Below are 26048 nucleotides of genomic sequence, written 5' to 3'. Positions count from 1 at the left end.
AAGAGAAACACCCCTAATTTAAAAATGGGTAAAGCCAGGCGCGGTGGCGCACGCTTGTAATCCCAGAATTTGGGAGGCTGAGACAGAGGATCACGGTTTGTGGACAGCCTCAGCTAAGTGAAGCCTCTGCAACTCAGTAATGCACTGCTTTCTGTTTCAAAATAACAACTAAAAATAGGCCTGAAGTTGTAGCTCAGAGGTAGAATGCCCCTGGGTCCCATCCGTTGTACCACCCCCCAAAAATGGGTAAAGGATTTGAATAGACATTTCTACAAAGAAGAGACACACATGGTCAATAAGCACATGCAAGATGGTCAACACCACTAACGATTAGGGATTTACAAATCAAAACCACAACAAAACTACTCCATACCCACTGGGGATAGTTATTATTAAAAAAAAAAGAGTAAAAAGTGTTGTTGAGAAGCCAGGTGTGGTGATGCACACCTGAAATTCCCATACTTAGAAGGCTGAGACAGGAAGGTTGCAGGTTCAAGGCCAGTCTCAGCAACTTAGTGAGACCCAGAGCAACCTAGCAAGACCCTGTTTTAAAATAAAAAGGGCTGCGGTTACAGCTTGCAGGAAGAATGTCCTTGGGCTCCATCTCCATTGCCACAAAAAAGACAAAAAAAGTGTTGAGAATATGGAATACAGAGGAAGTGGAACTCCCATATCTTGCTGAGCAGAATGTGAAATGGTATAGCCATTGTGGAAAATAATTTGGTAGTTCCTCAAAAAGTGAAACCTAGAATTACTATAACCCAGTAATTCCACTCCCAGGTATATACCCAAGAGAACTGAAAAGAGGTGTTTAGGCACCAAAGTTTGTACCTGAATGTGCACAGCAGCACAGCTAAAGAGTAGAAACAACCCCAATATCATCAAGTGATGGACAATCAAAGAGTGGCATATATCTATACAAAGAAATATTAGTCATTTAAAAAAGGAATGAAGTATGCCGGGCGTGGTGGTGCACGCTTGTAATCCCCGCGCTTGGGAGGCTGAGACAGGAGGATCAGGCGGGTTCGAAGCCAGCCTCAGCTACTTAGTGAGGCTCTCAGCAACTTAGTGAGACCCAGTTTCCAAACAAAATATATAAAATAGGTCTGGAAATGTAGCCGGAGGTAGAAGGCTCCTGGGTTCCGTTCCCAGTACAAACACACACAAAAAAAGAATGAAGTACTGATTCTGTGACACGGAGGAACCTTGGAAAGACCACACTGAGTAGGAGCCAGACACCAAGACCACATATTGCATGATTCCAGTCACGTGAAATACCTTGAATAGTTCACAGAGTTCATATGAAGTTCAGAGAGACAGAAAGCAGGCTAGTAGGCAGCAGTGGTTGGAGGGACTGACTATGCTTTGAGGATGATAAGAATGTTCTGGAACTAGCACCAAATTCCATTGAGTTATATACATTAAGACGTTAAAATGCTCAATTTTATGCTATCTATTTCACCACAATAAAAATAGAACCACTGGCTGTGCAGAGCATGGTGACTGAAGGAGTAGCCAGTACCCACTTCTGGGGTACACTAGAAACTGGGGGGATGGCCACTTGGGAGTAGGGCTGCCTCAGCCAGACAGGACAATGTGCCAAACTTCCCAGGCCAAAAGAAAAAAAAATCACTTTCCAACATGTCTGATTTCAATGGTTTTGTTTTCAAAATGTGAATTCCAGAAAATTGAAGACCCATGGAGACTCATGTTTAGTAATGAGTATAAATACATGATAGTCAGATTATTGGATATTTTAGGCTACCCAAATTGTTAGTGCCATTATTAATGCAGACATTTGAGTTGACTACATTTAGAAAATAGCATTCAAATAACAGACAAAATCAATTACGAGAAAATTTTATCCCATTACTTCAAAAGGACGGGGCTCATGAGATCATGCAAGGCTTGGTTTAATTTCATTTGCATGGCAGAACTGCACAATCCATATTTCCAGTTACCTTCATAATTGCCCTTTGCTTAGAGGAAGTCATGAGTAGATTTCATAGTTTCCCCCTGAATTCTTTTCCTGAAAGTTCATTCTACTTGGTAATCAGTAGTTGAGAAGCATTGCCCCCAGCTCTGTGAGGCCCAGGATGTGTCTTGGCCCTGTGGCCGGCCTCTGCCCTGGGCAGAGCTATGCTCTCCACCCTTACACTTCAGACCTCACGCCCTGGAGGACTGAGCCCATCACTTGCTTGCTCAGGGCTGTATCCCGGCCTCAGGTCCAGCACCTGAGCGCAGAACACATTCTCAAGCATTTGCCATATGGATGAGTAGAGCCTTAGCTGATGTGAGGACAAAATAAACAAGCCTGGTAGAAGTATCATATATTATAGCAGCACATCACGGAGGCTTTTCTTTTATTTGTGTGTGGTATTAGGGATTGAATCCAGGGGCATTATACTTCTGAGTTACCACCCCACCCCCTACCCCCCCTTTTTAATTTTTGTTTTTGAAACAGGGTCTTGCTAGGCTGCTGGGAGTCTCACTAAATTGCTAAGGCTGGCCTCAAACCTGCGATCCTCCTGTCTTAACTTCCCAAGTACTGGGATTACAGGTGTATACCACCATGCCCTGCTGAGGCTTTTCTTTTTATGCGTGGAGCTGGTACTCAAACTCAGGGTTGAACACATACTAGGCCAAGTGCTCTACTGCTGAGCTGCACCTCCAGCCCCTGCAAGCTTCTTTCGGTCTTTACATGGGTGGCCGAATCAGGGGAAGATGAGTGCTGTCTGAGGCATGTCTGCGGCAGGACAGAAAACTCTGAGTGCAAATAAAAACAACCTCAGTACTCTTAACACATAGCTTGGAAAATATTCAAATGCATCTTTATTCTCATTAATCCTCATTTCATCCTATTTCCCACTTACTTCACTCCAAAATGTAATTGTTCTGATGTGCTGCTATGCATCCTTTTGTTTATATAAGTTCTTTAAAACTTCAGTGTTTGGTGAGCATGTGTTTTAGATTTATGGTATATTGCTTTACGGTATTGTATTATGATTCAGATTCTTTTCTTACCCTGCATATAAAAGACTGATATGGCATAAACACAAAGCCTTGATGAAAAAAATACATTATTAATTTAAAGTGAGAAGGCCTCATTTAAAATCTTTGTGGGCAGGAGTAGGGGATAAAGTTAAAGATGGTAAACATATCTGAGATTAATAGGAAAGAAGGCCAAAAAGTCAGAGGTTGTGTTTTGCCACATGTGTACCTTTTTACATTATCATTTTATACCAGAAATAAAACATGGTTAAAGGTATTTCCTTACTAATCTTTAAACCACTCAGAAACAGATATATCCCTGAGTTAATCATTTCTTAAAGGAATCAAGCTAACTACTACAGGGAAAACTGAAAGCCAAGGCAGACTTTGTACACCAATATAATATTGAGTTACCTCCTAAATTACAGAGTCTATCAGCCTTTGATGGTCGATGGATAAGCATAATGCATTTCAATGTTTACCTTTTTTTTTTTTGCAGTGCTGGGGATTGAATCTAGGGACATTCTACCTCCACTCTACACTCCCAGCCTAATTTTTTATTATTTATTTTAAAACAGGGTCTCACTATGTTGCCCAGGGCCTTACTAAGTAGCTGAGGCTGGCCTTCAACCTATGATCCTCCTGTCTCAGACTGCCAAGTACTGGGATTACAAGTGTGTGCCACCATTCCTGACTAAAGTTTACCTATTTTTAAATGAATTATTTGAGATTTAACCTTACTTGCGTTTGCGTGGTTCAAGATATGTAACTGGAGCCATTTAAGCCCCAAACTTACTTTCATGGTTCAGATCTGATATGTCCCCCAAAGGCTCAGGTGTTGTCCCCCAAAGGCTCAGGTGTTGAAGGCTTGATCCCAGTGAAGCAGCTCAGAGGTGGTGCTTTGGGTGCCTGACTAGATCATGAGGACCTCACTAAATAGGCCAGTCAATTGATAGAGTCATAGTTTAATGGACTATAGAGTCACAGTTTAATGGTGCAAATGGTTAGAGGTGGGGGCTGGTTAGAGAAATAGGTCCCTGAGGGCCTATCCTGGAAGTGTATATTTTATCTCTGGCCCCTTCCTCTCTTTTGGCTCCCCAGCCACCATGAGGTGACCAGCTGTGTTTCACGACATGCCGCCTCCTGTGATGCTCTGCCTTGCTCAAGGCCCAAAGCAATGGGTACAAGTGACCATGAATTGTAACCTTGGAAACCATGAGCCAAAATAAATCTTTGCAGCCAAGTGTGGTGGTTCATGCCTATAACCCCAGTACTTTGGAGGCTGAGAAAGAAAGATCGCAAGCTGGAGGCCAGTCTCAACCACTTTGTGAGACCTTGTTTCAATTAAAAAAATAAAAAAAGGCTGGAGGTGTTGCGGAGTGGGAGACCCTGCCAGGAACACGCCATCCTACATAAAATCAACATTTCCTTCCTTGAAGTTGTTTTCCTCAGGTATTTTGTCACCGCTAGGGAATGCTGACTAACAGACTTACTTTATCATGAGGCTCCGGCCATCAATGGCTTCACCATCTCCTATGTCATATTTGCTTGTCAAGTAGAGAGAAATCTCGGTCTTTGAGAGCTGATTTAGTGTATTTGCCTTGTGAGGGTCATTGGGGTCAACTGCTCCTTCCCCTGTTGAAAAAAAGAACAAAACTCCAACAGTGTTATTCTTCCAATTCATTCCTTGTGATAACGGTATCAATAATGTAAGAAAAAGGTTCTGGGAGACACAGGCTCAGTAATAAGGTAGGAGATCATGATTCTCACAAAATCCACTTTCTCCTGTATCTGAAATGGCTTTCAAAATATTTGATTGAAATGTTAAAATAACATGGAACAAATATATAAAAAACCCAACTTAAAAAAAACTTAAAAAGTTTATAACTTAAAAAAAACTCTTAATAAAGTAAATCCTTAGAATATATAATAAGAAGCCGGGTATGGTGGTGCATGCTTATAATCCCAGTACTTGAAAGGCTCAGACAGGGATCGGAGTACATGGACAGCCTCAGCTACTTAGGCCATTTGCAACTCAGTGAGACCCTGTTTCAAAATAAAGAATAAAAAATAGGGCTGGGGCTATAGCTCGGGGGTAGCATATCTGTGGGTTCCATCCCCAGTACCACCAAAAATAAAAAATACAATAAAAAATTTTCCATTTTCCCCATTTTTGTGTGTGCAAAAAACAAATACTTTGGAAGGCTGAGACAGGAGGCTTGCAGTTTGTGGACAGCCTCAGCTACTATTTAGTGAGGCCCTTTGCAACTCAGTGAGACCCTGTTTCAAAATAAAGAATAAAAAATAGGGCTGGGGGTGTAGGTCGGAGGTAGAATGCTCCTGGGTTCCATCCTCAGTACTGCAAAAAAAAAAATCTTTTTAAAAGTATCTGTACCTTATTTTAATAAATAACAAATTGTTTTACAATCCATGATACTACGAATATAGAACTCTTTTGGGGGGAGTTGAGTTTTGGGACCAATCCTGGGGCTTTGTGCATACTATATAGGTGGTCCTTCATGGAGTCCAAACTCCAGCTCTAAATTACATAAATTTTTTATTTTCTTTTTTCTTTTTGGTACTTTAGATTGAAACCTGGAGGCATTCTACCTCTGAGCTACATCCCTAGCCTTTTTTTTTTTTTTTGTAACAGGCCCTTGCTCAGTTGCTAGGTATTGCCTAAGTTGCTGAGACTAGCCTTGAACCTGTGATTCTCCTGTTTTAGCCTCCAGAGTACTGGTATTACAGGTGTGCTCCACCATGTCTGGCTAAAATGACATAAGTCTTAATGTAAACAGGGGCAAAGGTAGTTATTATCCTTCAAATAAGCTTAGTATTAAATTAAAAATTCATCTAAGATAATTAAAACCAAATGAGACAAAATGAATAAAAACAAGGATTAGTAGAAGGATAATCTCATACCGAGGAAAGATTCCACGGTGGGGACTTCTCCCAGCAACTCCAACAGCTCATTGAGGGAGTCGTTCTTTTCGGCAGCAATTGCATCCTGGTGTTCCAACAGGAGCTGTATACAGAGAGCGAGACACACCCAAAGGAAGAGGTCAGTTCCCAGCTACTGCCATATTCGTATTCTTCCCATCCCAACTTTCCAATATGTTTTCCTGATATCACTTAAATATTAATTACAAATCTGATATTTACTAAGACTGTGGACCATACAGAGATAGTTTTATTTCAGGGGGGAAAGTAACTCCCCTATATTAAGAAATTGTAACAAGAAAGGCATTCATAAATCCCTTATCAGCAAGGTCTTTCAAGATCTGCCAAGGGGCAGCTTCCTACCTAAGCTAACCTCTGTGATCCCTACAGCTAACTGGTAGCAAATTAAAAGATGCATTTCCGTACCTCTTCTGAGACCAATATGCGGTGATAAACTACTATAGTTGTGTGTGTGTGTGTGTGTGTGTGTGTGTGTGTGTGTGTGTGTACTGGGGATTCAATCCAGGGTAATTCTACCTCCGAGCTACACTCCCACCCCATTTTTATGTTTTTGTTTTGAAACAGGGTCTTATTAGGTTGCTGAGAGTTTCACCATGTTGCTGTGGCTGTCTCTGATCCTAAGATCCTCCTGTCTCTGCCTCCCAAGCCCTGGCATGCACCACCATACCTTGCTGTTGTATATTCTTTAAATTGCCACTAAGAGCTATTTCAGTCTGTTGTCTGGCATCAAAGATCCTTCATGGATAAAGATGGCAGAAATGCCATAAGCTTTCTTCAACTGAGACTTAGATATAATGGGTGGTTCCTCCTTTTCATGATTCCCAAAAGGCTCAAATATGAGTAACAACTGCCAGGTCTTAGGGCAGCAGCACCCGAGGGGAAAACCATGAGGCACAGCACATCTGTTTTTGTTTGCATTTGTAATTAAATTAAAACAGTATTTCCGAACTAAGGGACTGGCCTCCTGGTGATAGGAGATATAAATTTAGTTGTTTTGAATTGTCTCACAAAAATCTGAATCATAATACGTCTCTTTTCCATTTCTAACATTTTTTCTAACAGATTAAACTGAGCTATATTTTACACATCATCAAATCCATTCACTTAAAATGTATGATGCTTGGTGTCTAATATGTTCACAGAGTCGTGCAATTGCTACCACTATCTAACTTCAGAACATTTTTGCCACCCTGAAAGAAACCCTGTATCACTAGCAGTCACTCCCATTACTCCTGCTTCTTAGCCTATGGGAACCACTAATCTACTTTCTGTCTCTGCCAATTTGACTATTCTAGGTACCTCATGTAAGTGGAATCACACAGCACTTTTCTTTTTTTATGACGGGCTTATTTCACTTAGCATAATGTCTGTAAGGTTCATCCACATTGTAGCATGTGTTAGAATTTACTTCCTTTTTAAAGCTGAAAGATACTGCAGTGTATGTATTGACCACATTTTCTTTACCCCTTCATCTACTGATGGATACTTGGTTATTGTGAGAAATGCTGCTATGAATGTGGGGGTTCAGATATGTCTTCAACTCTGCTGTCAATTCTGCATGGACATCTAGAAGTGTAATTGCATTTATTTTTAATTTTGAGGCACCGCATGATGTTTGCCATAGCAGCTGAATTTTAAAACAACATGCAAAGAATTCCATTTTCTTCACATCCTCTCAAACAGTTGTTTCTTCTTCCTTTTTTTTTTTCCTTTTGCAGTATTGGTGCTTAAACCCGAGGGTGCTCTACCACTGGAGCTATCCTCCCAGCCCTTTTAATTTCTTTTATTTTGATAAAGTATTTCACTCAATTGTCTAGGCTGATCTCTAATTTGAGATCCTCCTGCTTTAGCTTCTTGAGTAGCTGTGATTATAGGTATGCACCAGAGAGCCTGGCTCTCTCTATTTTTTTAATAGTAGTTATCTAATTGGTGTAAAACCAGTGGTTTTGATTTGAATTTTCCTAATCATTAGTAATGTTGAGCATTTTTTCTTATATTTGCTGACCACTGGTATATGAAATATTTATGTAAGCCCTTGTTTATTTTTTATCAGGTTTTTTCTTCTTCCAGCACTGAGGATTGAATTCAGGGGCATTCTACTTCCAAGCTACACCCTCAGTCCTATTTTTTATTCTTTATTTTTGAAACAGGTTCTAAGTTGCTGAGGCTGGTCATGAACCTGTGATCCTCCTGTCTCAGCCTCCTGAGTACTGGAATTACAAGCGTGCACTACCATGCCTGGGCTTAATGTTGTAGATATCAACATTTTACTAGAAATGTTATTTGTAAATAATCTCTCCTATTCCTTTTCATTGAAAAGGTTGGCTTTTTACTCAGTTGATTAAGTCTTCTGAGGCACAGTTCCTCCCCTTCTTTTGTGGTCCTGGGGATTTAACACTAGGACATTCTACCTCTGAGGTATATCCCCATCTATTTTTATATTTTTGTTTTGATACAGGGTCTTGCTAGGTTTCTGAGCATCTCATTAATTTGCTGAGGTTGTCCTTGAGCTTGCGGCCCTCCTGTCTTAGCCTCCCAACTACCTGGATTACAGGCATGTGCCACCATGCCAGGCTTACGGTTGCCTTCCCCCTTTTTTGAGGTACTGGGTATGGAACCCACAGGAATTCTACCTCTGAGCTCCACCCCCAGCCCTATTTTTTGTTCTTTATTTTGAAACAGGGTCTCACTGAGTTGCAAAGGGCCTCATTAAGTAGCTGAGGCTGGCTGTGAACCGAGATCCTCCTGTCTCAGCCTCCCAAGTGCTGGGATTATAAGCGTGCACCACCTGCCCGGCTTTGGTTGGCCCTTCTTATTGTTGAATTATAGGATAATATTTTCTGGAAGCAAGCCTCTTATTAGATATATTGTTTTCAATTCTTTTCTCTCATTTGTCCCTTCACTTTTCTTATGGCACTATTTACAGTGTTAAGTTTTTAATTTTGATGAAATCCAAGGTCTTTCTTTTGCTGTTTGTGCATCTGGTGTCATATCTAAGAAACTACTCGTTCTTCATAGGACTCAAAGACTTACTCTCATGGGTTTTCTCCAAAACATTCTATAGACTTTACTTTTATTTAGATCTATGATACCTTTTTAGTTCTTTATTTAATTTTATTTTTGTATTTCTATTTGGCATATGGATATCAAGTTACCCCAGCACCATTTGTTGAAAAGACTATTCTTTTCCAACGGAACTATTTTAGCCCATTGCTGAAGGTGAGTTGACCATACATTTGAGAGTCTGTTTCTGGACTCTCAGTCCCATAGATTTGTAGGTGTATCCTCATATCAGTTTAGAACTGCCTTGATTAGTACCTTTTCTATTCTCTTTTTATCTGTAAGATTAAGGAGAAAGTAACTCTGATGATGGATTTTCTTAACACTTTGTCTGCCACTTGCTAAATGTGTTTTGAAATAAAGGGAGAAAAGCCTTAGAAGCACAGCTTAAGGCAAGGGAATAAATGTATCTGATCATTCTGTTTTCTTCTGAAATTTCCATTTGTGACAAGCCATGCTAGTTTCTCACTATAGCCAAGCACCTCACTATTGTAGGTAGAAGTGCTTTGTTTTAAAGCAAGGAAATAAGTGCTGCTATGAAAAGGGTGAGTTGATTAAAAAACAGATGTTAACTAAATAGCAGAAGTGTGGTAAAATCTGAAAGGGTAGAAGACAATGATGTTTTGGGGGAAATTTTAGAGACAATATAGCTGATTTGGCAGTTATCTCTGGAAATGGATGATTTAGGTGGTCAGCTTCTATCCTTTATTCTGCTATTTATGGGACATAAAATTGTTCCTGAAAACATGAGCTTCACAAGCTTACGGTGACGTTCTATATTTCCCATAGAGAGAAGGCAAGCATGCAGCCACGGGTGTGGTGGTGGTGGTGGTGGTGGTGGTGAGGGTGTTACTGTCTCCGCGTGGCGTCTGCGTGCAGCCGCCTCCACACCTAGACAGTAAACAAGACAGTCTCTCCCTCTCTGTGCCGTTATGGCTTGTCTCACATCACATCTGTTTCCAACCCGACACATGAAGGAATGCCAAATCTGTCGTAGGCTGTTTCTCAGGACGGGATTCTGTTTTCAATTCTTAACACAATGAACAGACTATTTCTTCTTAAAGTCTAGTAGTCTAAATTAATACAATAATAATTTCTCTCTTTTAACCATGAGAAAGAATCTCTTTTTCTAAAAGAGAACTCTCCACTATTTTTTTTTGCACGTGGTTTTTGCCCTCAGCAAACAAGTATGCCCATATTTGTTAGAGATGGATAAAGCGCCATAGAAGTAGACAAATGGGTCCTTGCTCAAATATGAGTCTACTTGCCATTAGAGAATTATTTTTATAAGTGATGCACTGCTGAGCAGTTTTCTTTGTTTGGAGTGCTTATAGAGAAAAGGGTGGCATAATTCATTTAATCTATACTTAAGAAGTATTTGTAAATGTCCAAAAAGTTCCCTGTTTCAGCCCTGCAGGAGAGAAATCAAAACTAGATCCAATCTTTCCTCCAAACTCACATTTACACTTTAGTTTCTTAGAAGAGTTTAATATGAAGACTGAACTGTTATGTAGCAAGGCCACTGCCTATAAGTGTATCTGGCTTGAGGGCGCAGAAGTAGAATCTTTGAAAAGTGTGTATTTGTTAAGTTCTCTCCCTAGTCATCAACATAATCCAAAGTTGGACATATCCTTAACTGAAACATCCAGAACTTTCATGTGCATCTAGATCCCAAGATCTTGCTAGAATTTGGGGAATCTGGGGCATATTTCTAACATATCCCAGGACCTGCTTTGACCAGCAATGTCTGAAACTATTCTTGAAAAAGTTACTGTGTGTGTGTGTGTGTGTGTGTGTGTGTGTGTGTGTGTGTGGTATTGGGATGGAACCCAGAGGTTTTCTACCTCTGAGCTATACTCCCAAACCTATTTTATATTTTATTTGGAAACAGGGTTTCACTAAGTTGCTGAGAGCCTCTCTAAGTAGCTGAGGCTGGCTTCAAACCTGTTCAAACCTGTGCAATTCTCCTGTCTCAGCCACACAAGTGCTGGGATTACCAGCATGCACCACCATGCCCGGCTTAAAAAAGTTACCTTAGCCGGGCGTGGTGGCGCACGCTTATAATCCCCGCGTTTGGAAGGCAGAGACAGGAGGATAGCGCAGGTTCGAAGCCAGCCGCGTGCGCTGGCTTAGGAGACCCTGTTTCCAAATAGAAATGTAAAAATAGGTCTGGGAGTTTAGCCCGGAGGTAGAAGGGCTTCCAGGAACCCCAGTACCACACACACACACACAAAAGTTACCTTAAAAAACAAACAAACAAACAAACAAAAAATAAAGCCGGGCATGGTAGGGCATGTTTGTAATCCCAACATTTGGGAGGCTGAGACAGGAGGACTGTGGTTCTCAGACAGCCTCAGCTACTTAGTGAGGCCTGTTCCAAAGTAAAAAATAAAACATAGGGCTGGAGGGGTGCAGCTCAAAGGTAGAATGCCCCTGGGCTTTGTCCTCAGTACCGTAATAAATAAATAAATAAATAAATAAATAAATAAAGTAAAAACAAACCAGGTGCAGTGTGGATGCCTATAATCCCAGAACTTGGGAGGCCGAGACAGGAGAATTGCTTTGCAGCTAGCTTCAGCAACCTTGTGAGGCCCTCTGTAACTTAGACTGTTTAAAAAAAGAAAATAGGGCTGGAATGTAGCTCAGAGGTAGAATCCCCTAGATTCAATCTCTAGTACCACAGCAAGTAAGTAAGTAAATAAATAAATAACCTAGTTCTAAATGGACTCTAAAACAAAGTAATGGTAATTTGGTGGTGCACCCTTGTTATCCCAGCACTTGCATGGCTGAGATAGGAGGATCGCACAGGTTTGAAGCCAGCCTCAGCTACTTAGTGAGACTCTGTTTCAAAATATAATATAAAATAGGTCTGGGAATGAAGCCCGGAAGTAAAAAACCTCGGGGTTCCATCACAATACCACAAAAAAGGTGACTTTTTCAAGAAAAATTCCACTTAGACTTGAAAAACAGAATCTCTCAATGCCTGCTTCTCTTTCATTTTGAATGACTGGAAAGCCATATGAGGCCACCTCATTCCTCCCAGCGCCACTGTGGAGTGCCAATGGCTGGTGGCGGTGGCGTCTGCATGAGAACCAGATGGAGATGTTAGGACATAGCGCAGATTGTGAAACTGCCTGCTTCTAAGAAACAGAAGTTTCCAGGACAATGGAAATGACTCCAGGAGGAGGTTACCATTGGCAGTTTTTTTTTTGTTTTCCTTGACTAGTCTGTTTTGTATCTCTTTCTTTAGGTCCAAATTATACATCACTTCTGGGCCTTTCTGCTAAGATCAAGTGTACTATGTTTACATATCAGGATAGCTGGGTGTGGTAGTGCACGCTTATAATTCCAGTACTTGGGAGGCTGAGACAGGGGGATCGTAGGTTCAAAACCAGCCCTCGCAACTTAGCGAGGCTCTCAGCCCCCTTGCGAGACCCTGTTTCCAAATAAGAAATAAAAATAAAATCAGAGCTGGGCATGGTGGCGCACGCTTGTAATCTCAGCATTTGGGAGGCTAAGACAGGAGGATCGCGGTTCACGGACAGCCTCAGCTACTTAGTGAGGCCCTTTGCAACTCAGTGAGACCCTGTTTCAAAATAAAGAATAAAAAATAGGGCTGGGGTGTAGCTTGGAGGTAGAATGCCCCTGGGTTCCACTTTTAGTACCTCCAAAAAAAAAAAAAAAAGTAGGCTGGGGGTATAGATGAGAGGTAGAATGCCTCTGAGCTCCATTTCCATTAAAAAAAAAAAAAAAAGAACAGGAAAAACAGTCTCATTTTCCCAGAAAATGAATGGAAAAGCTGAGAGCACTACTGAAAGCTGGAGAACCAAGTGTGGCCTAGGCAGCATGGCTCTGGGAGGTGAGAGAACATAAGTAAGATTTACTTCTGGTCAAGGCCTAAATTGTGTATTGACAATCCGACTTTATAAATGACTAATGGATCAGGTCAAAAGCAAGCTTGTTTTTGTTTTGGAGGAATTTTTTTTATTATTATCAATCTCTAAGAAGATTCAGGGAATAAATAATGGAGGGTTTTTAAGATCAAGAATATGTATTAGCAAGATGTGCATAGTAAATACTGTAGAGACTAAATGTTTTCAAGTGAACAGATGTCTGAACCATGGTCCACCACTCAGCCCCCTCCTCAGCCCCACTTACTGAATGCGTACTGATGATTTCTTCGATTGAAATATAAATAACCGGTTTGCTGACTGTCACCAAATCTGTGTATTTGTCCATATTAAACTTCTCTTCTGGTTCAGGGACATTACATGCTTCTTTGAAATATTTTCTAACAAAGGGAGAAGAAACGTCTTAAGATACTGTCAAATTTGTGAGTTAAACAGCTTCCTCAAAATAGGAAATTTTAGTACATTGTTTTCTACCCCAAACCTTGCAAAGACTTGTTACAGCTTCTTCTAGGTTGGCTCCAGACTCTAGAAGCCCAGGCATATTTCTGAACCCAGCTCCCCAAATAGGACTGAAGACCAATAAGGGCCTGAGGCCCTGTTTTTTACTCAGTGTGATCAAACCATAAGCAAGTTATCTTAAATGTTATTTTAAAAATGATCCCTGAGGGGTAGAGTTATTTGCCTAATATGCGTAAGGCCCTGGGTTTGATCTTTAGCACTGTGACACATACATGCACACATTCATGCACAAAAAAATCCCTAAATTTAAAGTGTCAAGACTAATAATAATTTTTTTGTGTGTGCTGAGATTGAATCCAGGGTCCTGTACTTGAAAGCTCATGCTCTACCACTGAACTCTATCCTCAGCTCTAAGAATTATTTAGTCTTAAACAATTAGAATCAAGTCTTAAACAATACCACTGAAAAGGCAATTCATCAAATTTGCTACTTTAAATGTGACAAGTTCCTGTGTCTGCACCACCATAACCACCCTTTAGAGCATCTGTAACCAGTTAGACAGAAATGGGAGTTAAGCTTATTTCAGTCTTAGTTCATCCCAACAGTGGCTGCTGGTCCATAGAAAGGCTCTCAAAGCTAGGCATGCAAATACACAGAATGCCCTAGTATTCATGCCCTACAACATCCACTATTTTAAGCAAATATAGACAGAAATGAAGAAAAGATAGAAACCCTGTGATGATGGTTTAGAAGTCTCAGGTAGTTTTTGCCCCCAAATACCTTGTACAGGTAAAATATGTATTTCATTCTATACAGCTGAGAAGTTTCATATCCCTGAAGTCATATCTCTCCTAAGGGTGCCCAAGGCTTATATACTAGAAATGACCTTCCCCATGCCAACCCTGGGCTGGGGGAGGTAAAACAGCAGGAGCCATTTGGAGGGGCACTCCAAGTGGCAGTAGGTTTTCAGCTACAGTTGTTCATGAGAAACTGAGGAACATAAAGGATATACAGGAGAAGAGGAAAAAGAATGAATTTAAGAGGGGTTTGTGTGTGTTTGTTTCTCTTCAAATGAAGAAGAGTTGGGAATGTAGATGGTTAAACTAGAATGGCAATTAGTAAAAACACAAACAACAATAAATGCTGGCGAGGATGTGGAGAAATGGGAACTCTAAAACATTGTTGGTGGGATCGTATAGTAGTGCAACCACTTTGGAAAACAGTATGGAGGATCCTCAGAAGAATGGGAATGAACCTACCATATGATCCAGCAATATCACTTCTGGGTATCTACCCAAAAGAATGGAAACCAAACTACTAAACTAATGCATGTGCATCTATGTTCATAGCTGCATAATTCACAACTGCCAAACCATGGAATCAGCCAAGATGTCCATCAACAAATGAATGGATTACAAAACTATGGGATGTGTACACAATGAAATTTTACTTAGCCATAAATAAGAACAAAATGACGTCTTTTACAGGGAAATGAACGGAACTGGAGAACATTATGCTAAGTGAGATTAGTCAATCACAAAAGGTAAGAAATTGGATGCTTTCCCTAATATGCAGAAGCTAGGGATAAAAAGGATCATAGAAGAAACTCTAGACAAAGAAGGAGAAACTATAGATGAGCAAATACGGTGACCTCACTAAGGGGGATGGGAGGGAGGAAAGAGGGATATCCCCTCATGTATATGATATACATTCACAAACATATCAAAGTCAACCAGTAAGCCAAACACAAGAAGGAGGGAGCGGGAGGGAATGGGGTAAACTGGGGAAGGGCTGAGTGATGTGTGCATGTATGCCTCTACCATCTTGTGCTCCATTAAGATGCATGACTACAATGCACCAGTACAAATATAAAAAAGGAAAGGGAAGCTCCAACAGTAGTCAAGCATATATTTGCAAGGAATATGAGCAACAGATAGTGCAGTTTAGTCAGTAAGAAGAACTAAAATGAGCAGATTAAAACATCAAAACTTGCTGCGATAAGAGGACTTAAGGTACTTTTCTCATAAAAGCCTAAAATTCTACATGGATGTGATAATCATGAACTACCTTTGTCAGTAGGTAAGTCGCTAACCAAGAGGAATCTGAAAAACGGGCAATTAGTTTCCAAGTGAGGGCTGAAAGAAACCAAATTTATGTCCCACTTCTCACACTACTGTAGACAGGGGAAGGAACACGCCAAGGTGAGAGTGGTCCATCAGAGGGCTTCTGGATAGGTGAGCAAACCGTACTTACAAGCCCACCCCTTTCTTATCCATGTGGGATGATTAATGTCATGTGGAATGTTAGTGTGGAACGATTATAATTTGGAAGCACAAAGTCAATAGAATTAAATCTTATACATATAATTAAGAAAGGCTGGAGATTAGAATAGCACGTATGCACATACAATTGTCTATAAAAATAAAACTTGGGGTTTTCCCAACCTTTCCCAAATCAAATGCTTCTATTTCCTACTATTGTTTGTTATGGATAAGGCAAATTCTTCCTGATTGGAAAACAACGTCTTCTTTTTTAAAATTACACTTTTTAAAAATTTTTAAAAATTTTAAATAATTCTCAATAGAACAGAAGTCACAGTTTTTTGTTTGTTTGTTTTTGTTTTTTTGCAGTACTGGGGGTGGAACCCAGGGGCTTTCTACCTCTGGTCTACACTCCCAGACCTATTTTATATTTTATTTGAAAACAGGGTCTCACTAAGTTGCTGAGAGCCTCACTCAGTAGCTGAGGCTGGCTTTGAACCTGTGTGATCCTCCTGTCTCAGCCTCCCAAGTGCTGGGATTACAAGCGTGAGTCACCATGTCCAGTTAAATCATAGTATTTTGAGTGTTTCAGTCTAAGTACTATATGGTCATAGAAGACCAGGCAGAATAAGTATTTCAATTTACCAATAGCTGAAAGCATTATAAGAAGGACTTGGTGTGGCAGGGGTGCTGGGAGCAGAGAACACCGGGGATCAGCAACCCTCCCTGTTCTTCCTTTCTGTTTTCCCCAGTGGCAACTGGTAGAAGAAAGGCACGAAGACACCTGGGGTTCCTGTCATTCCCCAATTCCAGCTCCAGGCACAGAAGACATGCTTTTCTTGTTCACTTTCTTCAAAACGAATGCCCCCTTCTCACCTGAATTCCTGATATGTCTCTGATAAATAAGTGTTCATAGATGAGATATGCTCATTTTCTCCTTCAAACAGCTTGTTGGAGGCTGCGTGCTGAAGAACCTTGGCCACTGACCCTAAGTTTCTCCTTTGGTCAGAATTGATCTGACCTCCAGCTGTCATGTCAATGATATCAAAGCCATCCGGAGCTACGATGGCTGGGTTCATGTACCGATAGTATAAGAGGTTTCCGACAATCTAGGGTGATGTGGAAGAAAAAGACCATTTTTAAGAGAACAAAATGTAAGTTTAGGTACTTTTTCCCCTTAAAGTATGCATTTATTACATTTCCCAGGAGAAAGCAGATCATTTTCTGATGTGAATCCTAACAAGGCAGTAAGTAAAGGCAGTGACTATAATCAAACCCCAATATACTTAGCAAAATTATTTTTTGGTGAAAAAATGTGCTTACTGATCCCAAAATGCATTAGTACAACAACCGAAATAATGTGTAAGATTTCTAAGTTAACTTCAACATAATCAATAATCTTGATCGTTATCAGAAATAGAAGACCTGCAACTTATTATAAATAAATAGTTATATGTGGGGAGAAATCTCAGAAAATGGTATGTTGGATACTTCTGGCTCACACCCCCAAAGAGAAGCTCTGGTGAGATAACCCTGGAACGCCTACCTTTAACAGTTCATCCTCTGTTGCATCGGGGAATTTCTCATGGATCGAGTTCTTCAGAACTTTGGCTATATACCTCAACCCATAACTACATAAAAAACAGATGACAAAAGAAAATAATGGAAAAAAGGTTAAGTGATGAAGAAACGTGCAGCAACTGTTCCTCTACAGCCAAGCAGTTCTCTTAAAAGTTTAACGGGAGATACGATGGTAAGGGAATCATAGCACTCCCACTGACGGCAAGAACTGAGCGGTATGTATGGCAATGACTGAAGTACTGCTCCTTCTTCGGAGAATAGTTGTGAATTTAAAAGGCAAATGTAGGTCATCTTTTTAAAGTAAAAATCCCAATACACGGGAGAACTGCCGTCTCCGCTCAAGGGGCTTGTTTACATAGCATTCCAAGAACCTGTAGCAAAGAATGCTAAAGTTGCTTCAAATCCAACTTACGGCAGTAGATCAAGGGAAGAGATGATAGAGTTCAAGACACTGTCGGTGACCCTTCTCAGGTTCTCAATAGACGCCTCTAGTTTATTTTTCACTTCTGGGTATGTTAGGGCTTGTTCTGTGGTCACATCATAAGGCAAATTGCTGAAAACACAAGGGTCTTAAATTAACTGGACGCTTCGGTTCAAGCATTAGCATTCCTGCCAAAATGGCTCTGCAGTGAAGATATTCATAGTGAATTGGGTGTTGCCCACTGACTCCAATAACAAGGTTTTGCTAAGTGAGGTATCTAGGCATGTCTTCTACTACTAGTGGAGCAAGAGGGACTCCAGGCACTCCCACTGGGCTCTTCTGGAAAGATAAAAGGCAGACTCAAGTAATACTGACTTAGCTAACTTCATTTTGTGTGTGCGTGTGTGCGCATACATGCATGCTGGGGATTAACTCAGGGCCCTGTGTGTCCCAGGCAAGAGGTCTACCACTGAGTAAACCTCTGGCCCCTACTTTATTTTCATACAAAAATCAATAATAAAAAGCAATACAAATATAATACAAAGCAGGGTGTGGTGACCTATACCTGTTATCCCAGTACTTGGGAGGATTGCAGCAGGGTCAAGGCCTTGTCTCAGCAACTTAGCAAGACTTTCAGCAGCCAAGAGAGATCTTGAATTTAAAAAGACTGGGGGTGTAGCTTGGAGGTAAAATGCCCCTGAGTTCAGTCCCAAGTAACACACACACATGCACACACAGATACACACACACACACACACACACACACACACGCATACACACATAGAGCGATATATTCATTACAGGAAAAATTATATGCATAAGCAAAAAAGAAAATAATACCTACACAAAGACAACCAATTTTCATATTTTAGTGCATAACTTTCCAACTCTTTCTCACATATGTGTATGGGCCTTGCATAACCAGGAATGTAATACAATATGTGTATATACACATCCCATAGAGATCCTATATACATGTATTTATCAAGACCATTTTTTAAAAAAATGGATTATTATATCTAACTGCAATTGCAAAAAAAAGAACATATTTTGTGCCAATAAATATATGTCTGTATCATCACTCCAGAGCTACTTGCTACTTATTTAAGAAATATGCCAAATATTTACCCAAGGATAAATATTTGGATTTTTCCTGAGTTTTCACAATTACAAACAATGCTATGATAATCACCCACATATTTCTTTGGCATATCTTAGGTATTTCACAAGACATACTTTTGCAGGAAATTAAAAGCTGGGATTGATTAATCCTTAAACCACTTTCCAGAAAAAACTCATCCTAACTTGACTGTTAATGCTTACACATAGAGATTCTTTACCTGGTAATTGAAAAAGGGTTTTGTTAGGTGAAGAGAGAGCATGTGACACCTATAGGCCTAGGATTCAAAACACACAAGGAACAAACACAAGAGAGAATTATAAAAGGCATGGCACCCCTAGTTCTGAAATTTGAAAATACCATTTAGTATCAAGATGACCAATAGTCTAAGAATGTGATCTGCACAGGAGGTTACATTTTGGATTAAAAATTAACATTTTACAGAAAAAAGAGAATTTTTTTTGTCAGCGTTTAAAAGCATACATGTTAAAACAATTTTATTTATTTATTTATTTATTTATTTTATTTTATTTTTGGTGGTACTGGGGTTCCTGGAAAGGCTTCTACCTCTGGGCTACACTCCCAGACCTTTTTTTTTTTTTTTTTGGTGGTACTGGGGTTCCTGGAAGCCCTTCTACCTCCGGGCTACACTCCCAGACCTATTTTTACATTTTTATTTGGAAACAGGGTCTCCTAAGCCAGTGCGCGCGGCTGGCTTCGAACCTGCGCGATCCTCCTGTCTCTGCCTCCCAAGCGCGGGGATTACAAGTGTGCGCCACCATGCCTGGCATCATGTTAAAACAATTTTAAAACCTGTTAAGGATCATCAGCTTCCTGACTGTGTTACCTGGCCTCTCCGGTCTGTGTTTCTAGTTGGTTCACCCAAGCCTTGTACACCTCTACAGGGCTGGTGTTGATGATCAGAGACTTGTCCTCGATGATCTCTTTCACCACTGGAGCCAGGAGCTGGCGCAAGGTGTTCTGTCCTCGGGCACCTCTGTTGAAGCTGACGACCATCTTGATGACTGTAGGATTACCAGTAACTATGTCCTGTACCTGGTCCACCTTCGATCTAAACAAAGCCGGAGCCAGAAAAAAAAAAAAAAAAAAGGTTTGATTTTTCTGGATAGAGTTTTAAACAACATCCATTTGCCCCGGCAGGCAAGAGCTTGGTGGAATTCTATTTTTCTCCATGAACATCAAGGTTGGGGTGATTTCAAAAGAAGTGATCATTTGATAAGATGTGGGTTTCTGATCTGAGCAATTTAAGGACCCAAAAGTAAGGTCCCAGCATCAATTTCAATGTAGAAGGTGAGTTTAAGCTGAAAATAAACTAAGACTAACACAATTGGGTCAGACTGTAAAAGCACTGTGCCTTCTCTAGTCACCAAATTTCAAAATAACTTGACCCTCCTGACTTAGCCTCTCAAATACTGGGATTAAAAGTGTGTGCCATCACACCCAGCCAAAATATCTTGATTGAATGAACTGTCTCTACTTCTTCAGATCCTACTTGAACTTCCCTCTTCCCTCTTGACCACTTTTCCCCTTTTCCACTTCTTTTCCCTTTAGAGTCTTCACAGAGCCGTCTCTGGCCTTGTCTTACCTAGTTACTTCAACGTTTTCTTTGTTTGCTCTATTTCTGATTTTTCTCTTTTCTTTCCCTTTCTAGTTGTATGTGCCAGTAGAGCAGATGGGGTGAAAACAATTGTCAAATAAAACACTAACTGGCCCATCGCAGTCCTGCCCCAGCCTCGCCCCTCCCACGTCACTCTCTTGCACAGCTTCAACCACCATCTCTGGGAATTGTCTTCTGATCCCAGTGTCTAATGCATACCTCCTCTCCAAGGTTCAGTCTAGAATTTCTGATTCTCCCCTATGGATTTCTCCACCTGTAGCTTAAACTCAATGTGTGAAAAACCTAAACTTTATCTTTCTTGCTTCTGATTTCCCCATTTCCCTCAACTGCATAGCTCTAATCCATCCTTCTTATACACTATTGGCACATCAATCTTTTAAAATACTAATGTGGTCACGCCTGGTGTGGTGGCGCACGCTTGTAATCCCTGCGCTTGGGAGGTGGAGACAGGAGGATCGCGCAGGTTTGAAGCCAGCCGCGCTGGCTTAAGAGACCCTGTTTCCAAATAAAAAAGTATATATAAAAAAATAGGTCTGGGAGTGTAGCCTGGAGGTAGAAGGGCTTCCAGGAACCCCAGTACCACCAAAAAACAAACAAACAAACAAACAAACAAACAAACAAAACCCCCAAAACTAATTTGGTCGTGTCAATATCTTGCTCAAAAACCTTTTACAGCTCTTCCAAAAAGTCAACAGAGAGCAGGTGCCCGAGTCTCCACTCAGAGTCTCCCATGATCTGGCCACACCTTTCCTGCTTCACCTCCTGGTACTCACAGAATCACATCTTGGACAGACTAATCTACTTTCTTTTTCTTTCTTTTTTTCTTAGTACTGGAGGTTGAACCCAGGGGCATTCTAACTCCAAGCTACACCTCCAGACCCATTTTATTTTTTACTTTGGAATAAGAGCTCACCAAGTTGCTGGGGGACCTCACTAAATTACTGAGGCTGGCTCTGAACTTGCCATCTTCCCATCTAGACTCCCAAGTACTGGGATCACAGTCATGCTGCTTCATGCCCAGCTAATCTACTTTCTTTCTTATACCTACCTGTACCTCTGCTGTTTCTACCTCCACTTAACCTTATTTCCCTTTTCTGTTTCTTCTTATAAAGACTGTAGCTATTCCTCAGAGTTTTGGGTCAAGCAGCGCCTCTTCCATAAAATCCCTCAGAGGTGACATAGCTGGACCTTTTCATTTGTCCAGTGTGTGTCACTATACATGTCAGTCATTTCACACTCACCATATACCACTGCTGGGCATTGATATTTCATGACTGCTCCTCCCAAGTCATATCTCATGCTGGCTTACAGACATGCTGCACGCAGGGCTGCCTGGCTCACACACTTCAGAAACCCATAGGAACTAGCAGAGTTTACAGTTCTGAGAAATTTGGCAGGCAACAAGGTCCACCTTGGCTTAAGACATTTCTTGTGTATTTGGGGGGGCATTTATCATAGCTAACTGCACATTTTTTACATTAACCAAGGGAATAAGTTAGCAAAAGTAACTAAAGTTCTAGTAAGAAGAGAAGATTATTTAGGAGAAATGATTATTCCATCTCATCCATTTATGGCTTTATTACTCAAATATTTTTTTAAATTTTTAAATTTTTTATTGGTGCACTGTAGTCATACATCTTAATGGGGTAAAAGATGGCCATCCTGTACACATCATGTAATCATGTAGACACACATGCATACATCACTCATTTAGCCCTTCCTCACTTCCCACCCCTCAAAAAATTTTAATAAAGTAAATTTTCTCATTTTTTTTTATAATGGGGATTGAACCCAGGGGCATTCTATTCTGAGCTATAGCCCCAATCTTTATTATTATTATTATTATTATTATTATTATTATTATTATTATTATTCTGAAATAGGGTCTTGTTAAGTTGCTAAGGCTGGACATGAATTTGCAATCCTTCTGTCTCAGCCTCCCAAGCACTGGGATTACAGGCGTGTGATACTTGGCCATGCTTTTCATTGATTTTTTAATTCTACCAATGCAGAAATTAACCATCAATTGAGATTTCATTTCAATCTCAATAAATTTGATATACTTTAATATGCATGAATAACTTACCACAATAATTTAGAAATTCTTTCGGCAAATCTGAGATAGCCACCACTAACAAAAAGACCTATGCATTGGTATTTTACATACATATTTATATACATACTTTATTTCTTCTTCCAGAGCAGTCTTAAAAAGCTTGAGGAGTAGGTACTCTTCCCGCTGATTAGAGGCATAATTGTATAGTGTGAAAATAACAGTGTCCATAAATTTAGTTGACTTGTTCTGTGGCATCTGGAAAATCAGCTTAGCCAAGTATGAAGGGTTGGTCTAGAAGGAAAAGGGAAGGAGAAAAGAAAACCCCACAGAATACTGTATGTTAAGAAATTATTAAAACAGAAAAGCACTATCTGATTCCCTGTTCTTCAGTGATTTAATGTCATTAAGATCATATAAATAAATACCTGAAAATAATAATATATAACTTTGAAAGGCATCATCTACTATTTAAATTATGATATAGGAAGCCATATTCAAATTTTATGATAGCATATGCTATATGCTATGTAATATAGTTACTAAAAACAATGTTATATACTACTTTACACTGTTAACCTTTGAGTCCACATATTAATATTTTTGTAGAAATGGAGACAAGAGGGGTTGGGCCCATAGAATCTGGTATCCAAAAAGATTGCCAAGAGTGGACAACAGAGGCTAACTAGACTGGCCCAGAATGACTGATGGATGAACAGAAGGTAACACAAAACATCTAAGACATAATACACGAGTGTGGAGATAATGAGATGGTCATCATGTTCCCCAAGGAGTGAGAGGTAGAGAGTGGTGAAGGTCAGGACAGATGGTGAGGGGGGTTCCAGGACCTCACCAAAACAATAACAAAGAATCCAACAGACTGACAGGAGTTAAGGTGGATGTGGAGTTCTCTGATCCACCAGGAATGGATTCCGATAGACACAATGCCAGCCTTCACAGTCTTCTGCAGCTATACAATTGAGTGGAGGTTAAAAGAGAAAAGCTAGTATTTAGAGAGGAAATAATACACAGAGAAATCTAAGATCCTCGTGTGTGTGTGTGTGTGTGTGTGTGTGTGTGTGTGTGTGTGTACACGTAGTACTGGGGACTGAACCCAGGGGCTACTGCAAAGCTAGGCAAGCACTCTACAACAGAGCTACATCCCTAACCCTTGTTATTTTTTATTAATTTTGAGACAGAGTCTCATTAATTTGTCAGGCTGGCCCAGAACTTGAAATCCTCCTGCCTCTGCTTCCTGAGTAGCTGGGATCACAGGCATGTGCCACCACACCCAACATCTTCCTTCTGATGAATAGAGAAAGTAATTTACATGCTTGAAAACTAGTTGCCCAATGCACTCTTGCAAATTGGCTTTATGGTTTCGAAGGAATCATAAATTCTGGTTTATTTTACTATTTAAGTTTACTTTTGAGTTCATAATGATTGTTGAAATTTTATAAAGCAGCAGGTCAGGACAAAGCTCTTGACAGCTTTGTAATGATTCTAACACAGAGCATATGGGAATTACTAGAGAGGAATCTCACCCTGGGGATACAGACAGAAGCTTACTCTCATTCCTCTTCAGGTGACCTTAAAAACCTTAAATTTGGCCAGGTGTGGTGGCGCATGCTTGTAATCCCAGTGCTTGGGAGGCTGAGATAGGAGGATCGCACAGGTTCGAAGCCAGCCTCAGCTACTTAGTAAGGCTCTCAGCAACTTAGTGAGACCCTGTTTCAAAATAAAGAATAAAAAAAAAAAATAGGGCAGGGGATGTGGATCAGAGATCAAATGCCCCTGGGTTCCATCCCCAGACCCGCAAAAACAAAACAAAACAAAACAAAAAACAAAACAAAACAAAACAAAAAAACCCTAAAAACCCCACAATTACATCATTTACAGGGAAATGGATGGAACCGGAGGACATGATGCTAAGTGAGATTAGTCAGTCACAAAAAATAAGAAAGTGATGCTTTCCCTAATACACAAAAGCTAAGGAGAAATGGCTCATAGGAGGAACTCTAGATGAAAAAGGAAATCCTATAGAGGAGCAAACAAGACAACCTGACTGTGGGGAAGGGAGGGGGAAAGAAGGAAATTCTCTAAAGCACACGATGTACTTAAACATACTGAAGCCAACCACTAAGCCAAGCATGGGAAGGAGGGGTGGGGAGGGTGGGGACTGGGTAGGGGCTAACTGGGTGATGTGTGCACGTATGTCTACACAAGTTTTTTTTAATCATATTATGATGCATGAATACAATGCACCAATAAAAATTTTTTTTAAAAATAATTCTTGCTACAGTGTAATCTAAGGACCAATGAAACCTGAGCCTTTTGCTTTTCTATAATATCTTCATTGGTCCTGGGGTAATGCGTTAAAAAAAAGGTAGAGTAAAACACAAAAGACACTTCACTTGCTATTACTGAATGTATCAATTTGGAATTTGTTGGGGTTATAAAACTTGGTAGAGTTCGTCTAAACATGATCTTGTACTTTTTCTCATTTCCATTGATGAGCCTCTACTTAAAGCAGGCTAAACAATACAAGTCCTAGGGCAATGATTAAAACTTTACTTTTCTTATGACTAGTTCTGTCAAAACAAACAAACAGACAAACAAACAATAACGACAACAAAAATTCCCAGTAAAACAAAACAGAAAAAATCCTAAATCGTAACCTGGATAAGCTTGGATTTTCATAGATGAAGGGGAAAAAAAAGTGCCCATGATTAAATTCTAACTAGTCATTAGACACTGATCAAAATTAGGCAGCAGCAAAACCTCCCCTGCTTACGAGGAACCTCCTTAGAACCTGGAAAGGATGCTGATGTTCACTTGTGGATACTACCCACGAGTCCAAGTATTAACATTTTTCTGTATATGCTGCCACGCGGTGGCCATCTGAGGAAGCTACAACTCTTTGAAGATGTTCTCCAATCTATAATTTTAAGCAGAGAATTCTCAAACCCAAATTAACATCTGCCAGGGGTAACATTTTATCACTCAATTGGCATAGACACCTCCCTTGCTTATGGCTTATATAATCTGTTCTCTATACTCTTAATGCCAGTGATATCCTCATGCAAAGATTCAGGTACCTTTAGACTTTGTAGGAACCATCAACCCCACCAAGGGATACCTGGCTCTCACAGGGAAGAATGACTGATACAACTCTCTTGGGAACGTTTTTCTGATGAAGGGGAGCCTCTTTTCAATCTGTCACTATCTTCTATCTAGTTTCTTCTATCACTAGTTATATGTACTGGTAGGGTGAATGGGGTAAATCACTGGTAAAGCAAAACAAGAACTGGTCCATTAAGGACTAACTAACTAAACTTATTAGTTCAAACTAAACTTATTAGTTCTCACTAGCATTCTGGAAGCAGTGGAAAATTACAACTCATTTAGATCACAGAAATGCCATTAAAATAAAGAAATAAAAATAGACACTCTTTCCTAACCCTAACCCTCTGTTTTTTGTCCCCAAAGAAGGGCAGGCTGGTTCTGGGAAAGACCTGGTTTTCAGTTGAATTTTTTCATGGTTTAAGCAACTTATTTGTAAAATTACAAGACTTCTACTATTTCTACAGA

The 26048-nt window shown here is 40.2% G+C and overlaps 1 protein-coding gene across 1 annotated transcript in view; it reads right to left on the bottom strand.

Annotated features, from left to right (window-relative positions):
- IQGAP2 (IQ motif containing GTPase activating protein 2) overlaps window positions 1-26048 on the bottom strand; it is a gene marked incomplete at both ends in the record, with an annotated part of 316582 nt that overhangs the window by 22554 nt on the left and 267980 nt on the right. The window contains 8 exons of the mRNA XM_080692165.1: window positions 4485-4626; window positions 5914-6016; window positions 13171-13303; window positions 16520-16752; window positions 17190-17274; window positions 17637-17777; window positions 19613-19837; window positions 22588-22751. Coding sequence (XP_080548291.1) covers window positions 4485-4626; window positions 5914-6016; window positions 13171-13303; window positions 16520-16752; window positions 17190-17274; window positions 17637-17777; window positions 19613-19837; window positions 22588-22751 — 1226 coding nt within the window. The remainder of the gene's footprint in view (window positions 1-4484; window positions 4627-5913; window positions 6017-13170; window positions 13304-16519; window positions 16753-17189; window positions 17275-17636; window positions 17778-19612; window positions 19838-22587; window positions 22752-26048) is intronic.

The sequence above is a fragment of the Muscardinus avellanarius genome (assembly GCF_963383645.1).
Source record: "Muscardinus avellanarius genome assembly, chromosome: 1".
NCBI lineage: Eukaryota > Metazoa > Chordata > Mammalia > Rodentia > Gliridae > Muscardinus > Muscardinus avellanarius.
Note: the sequence above shows the minus strand (reverse complement) of the source record. Positions and strands in the feature narration are given on the sequence as shown.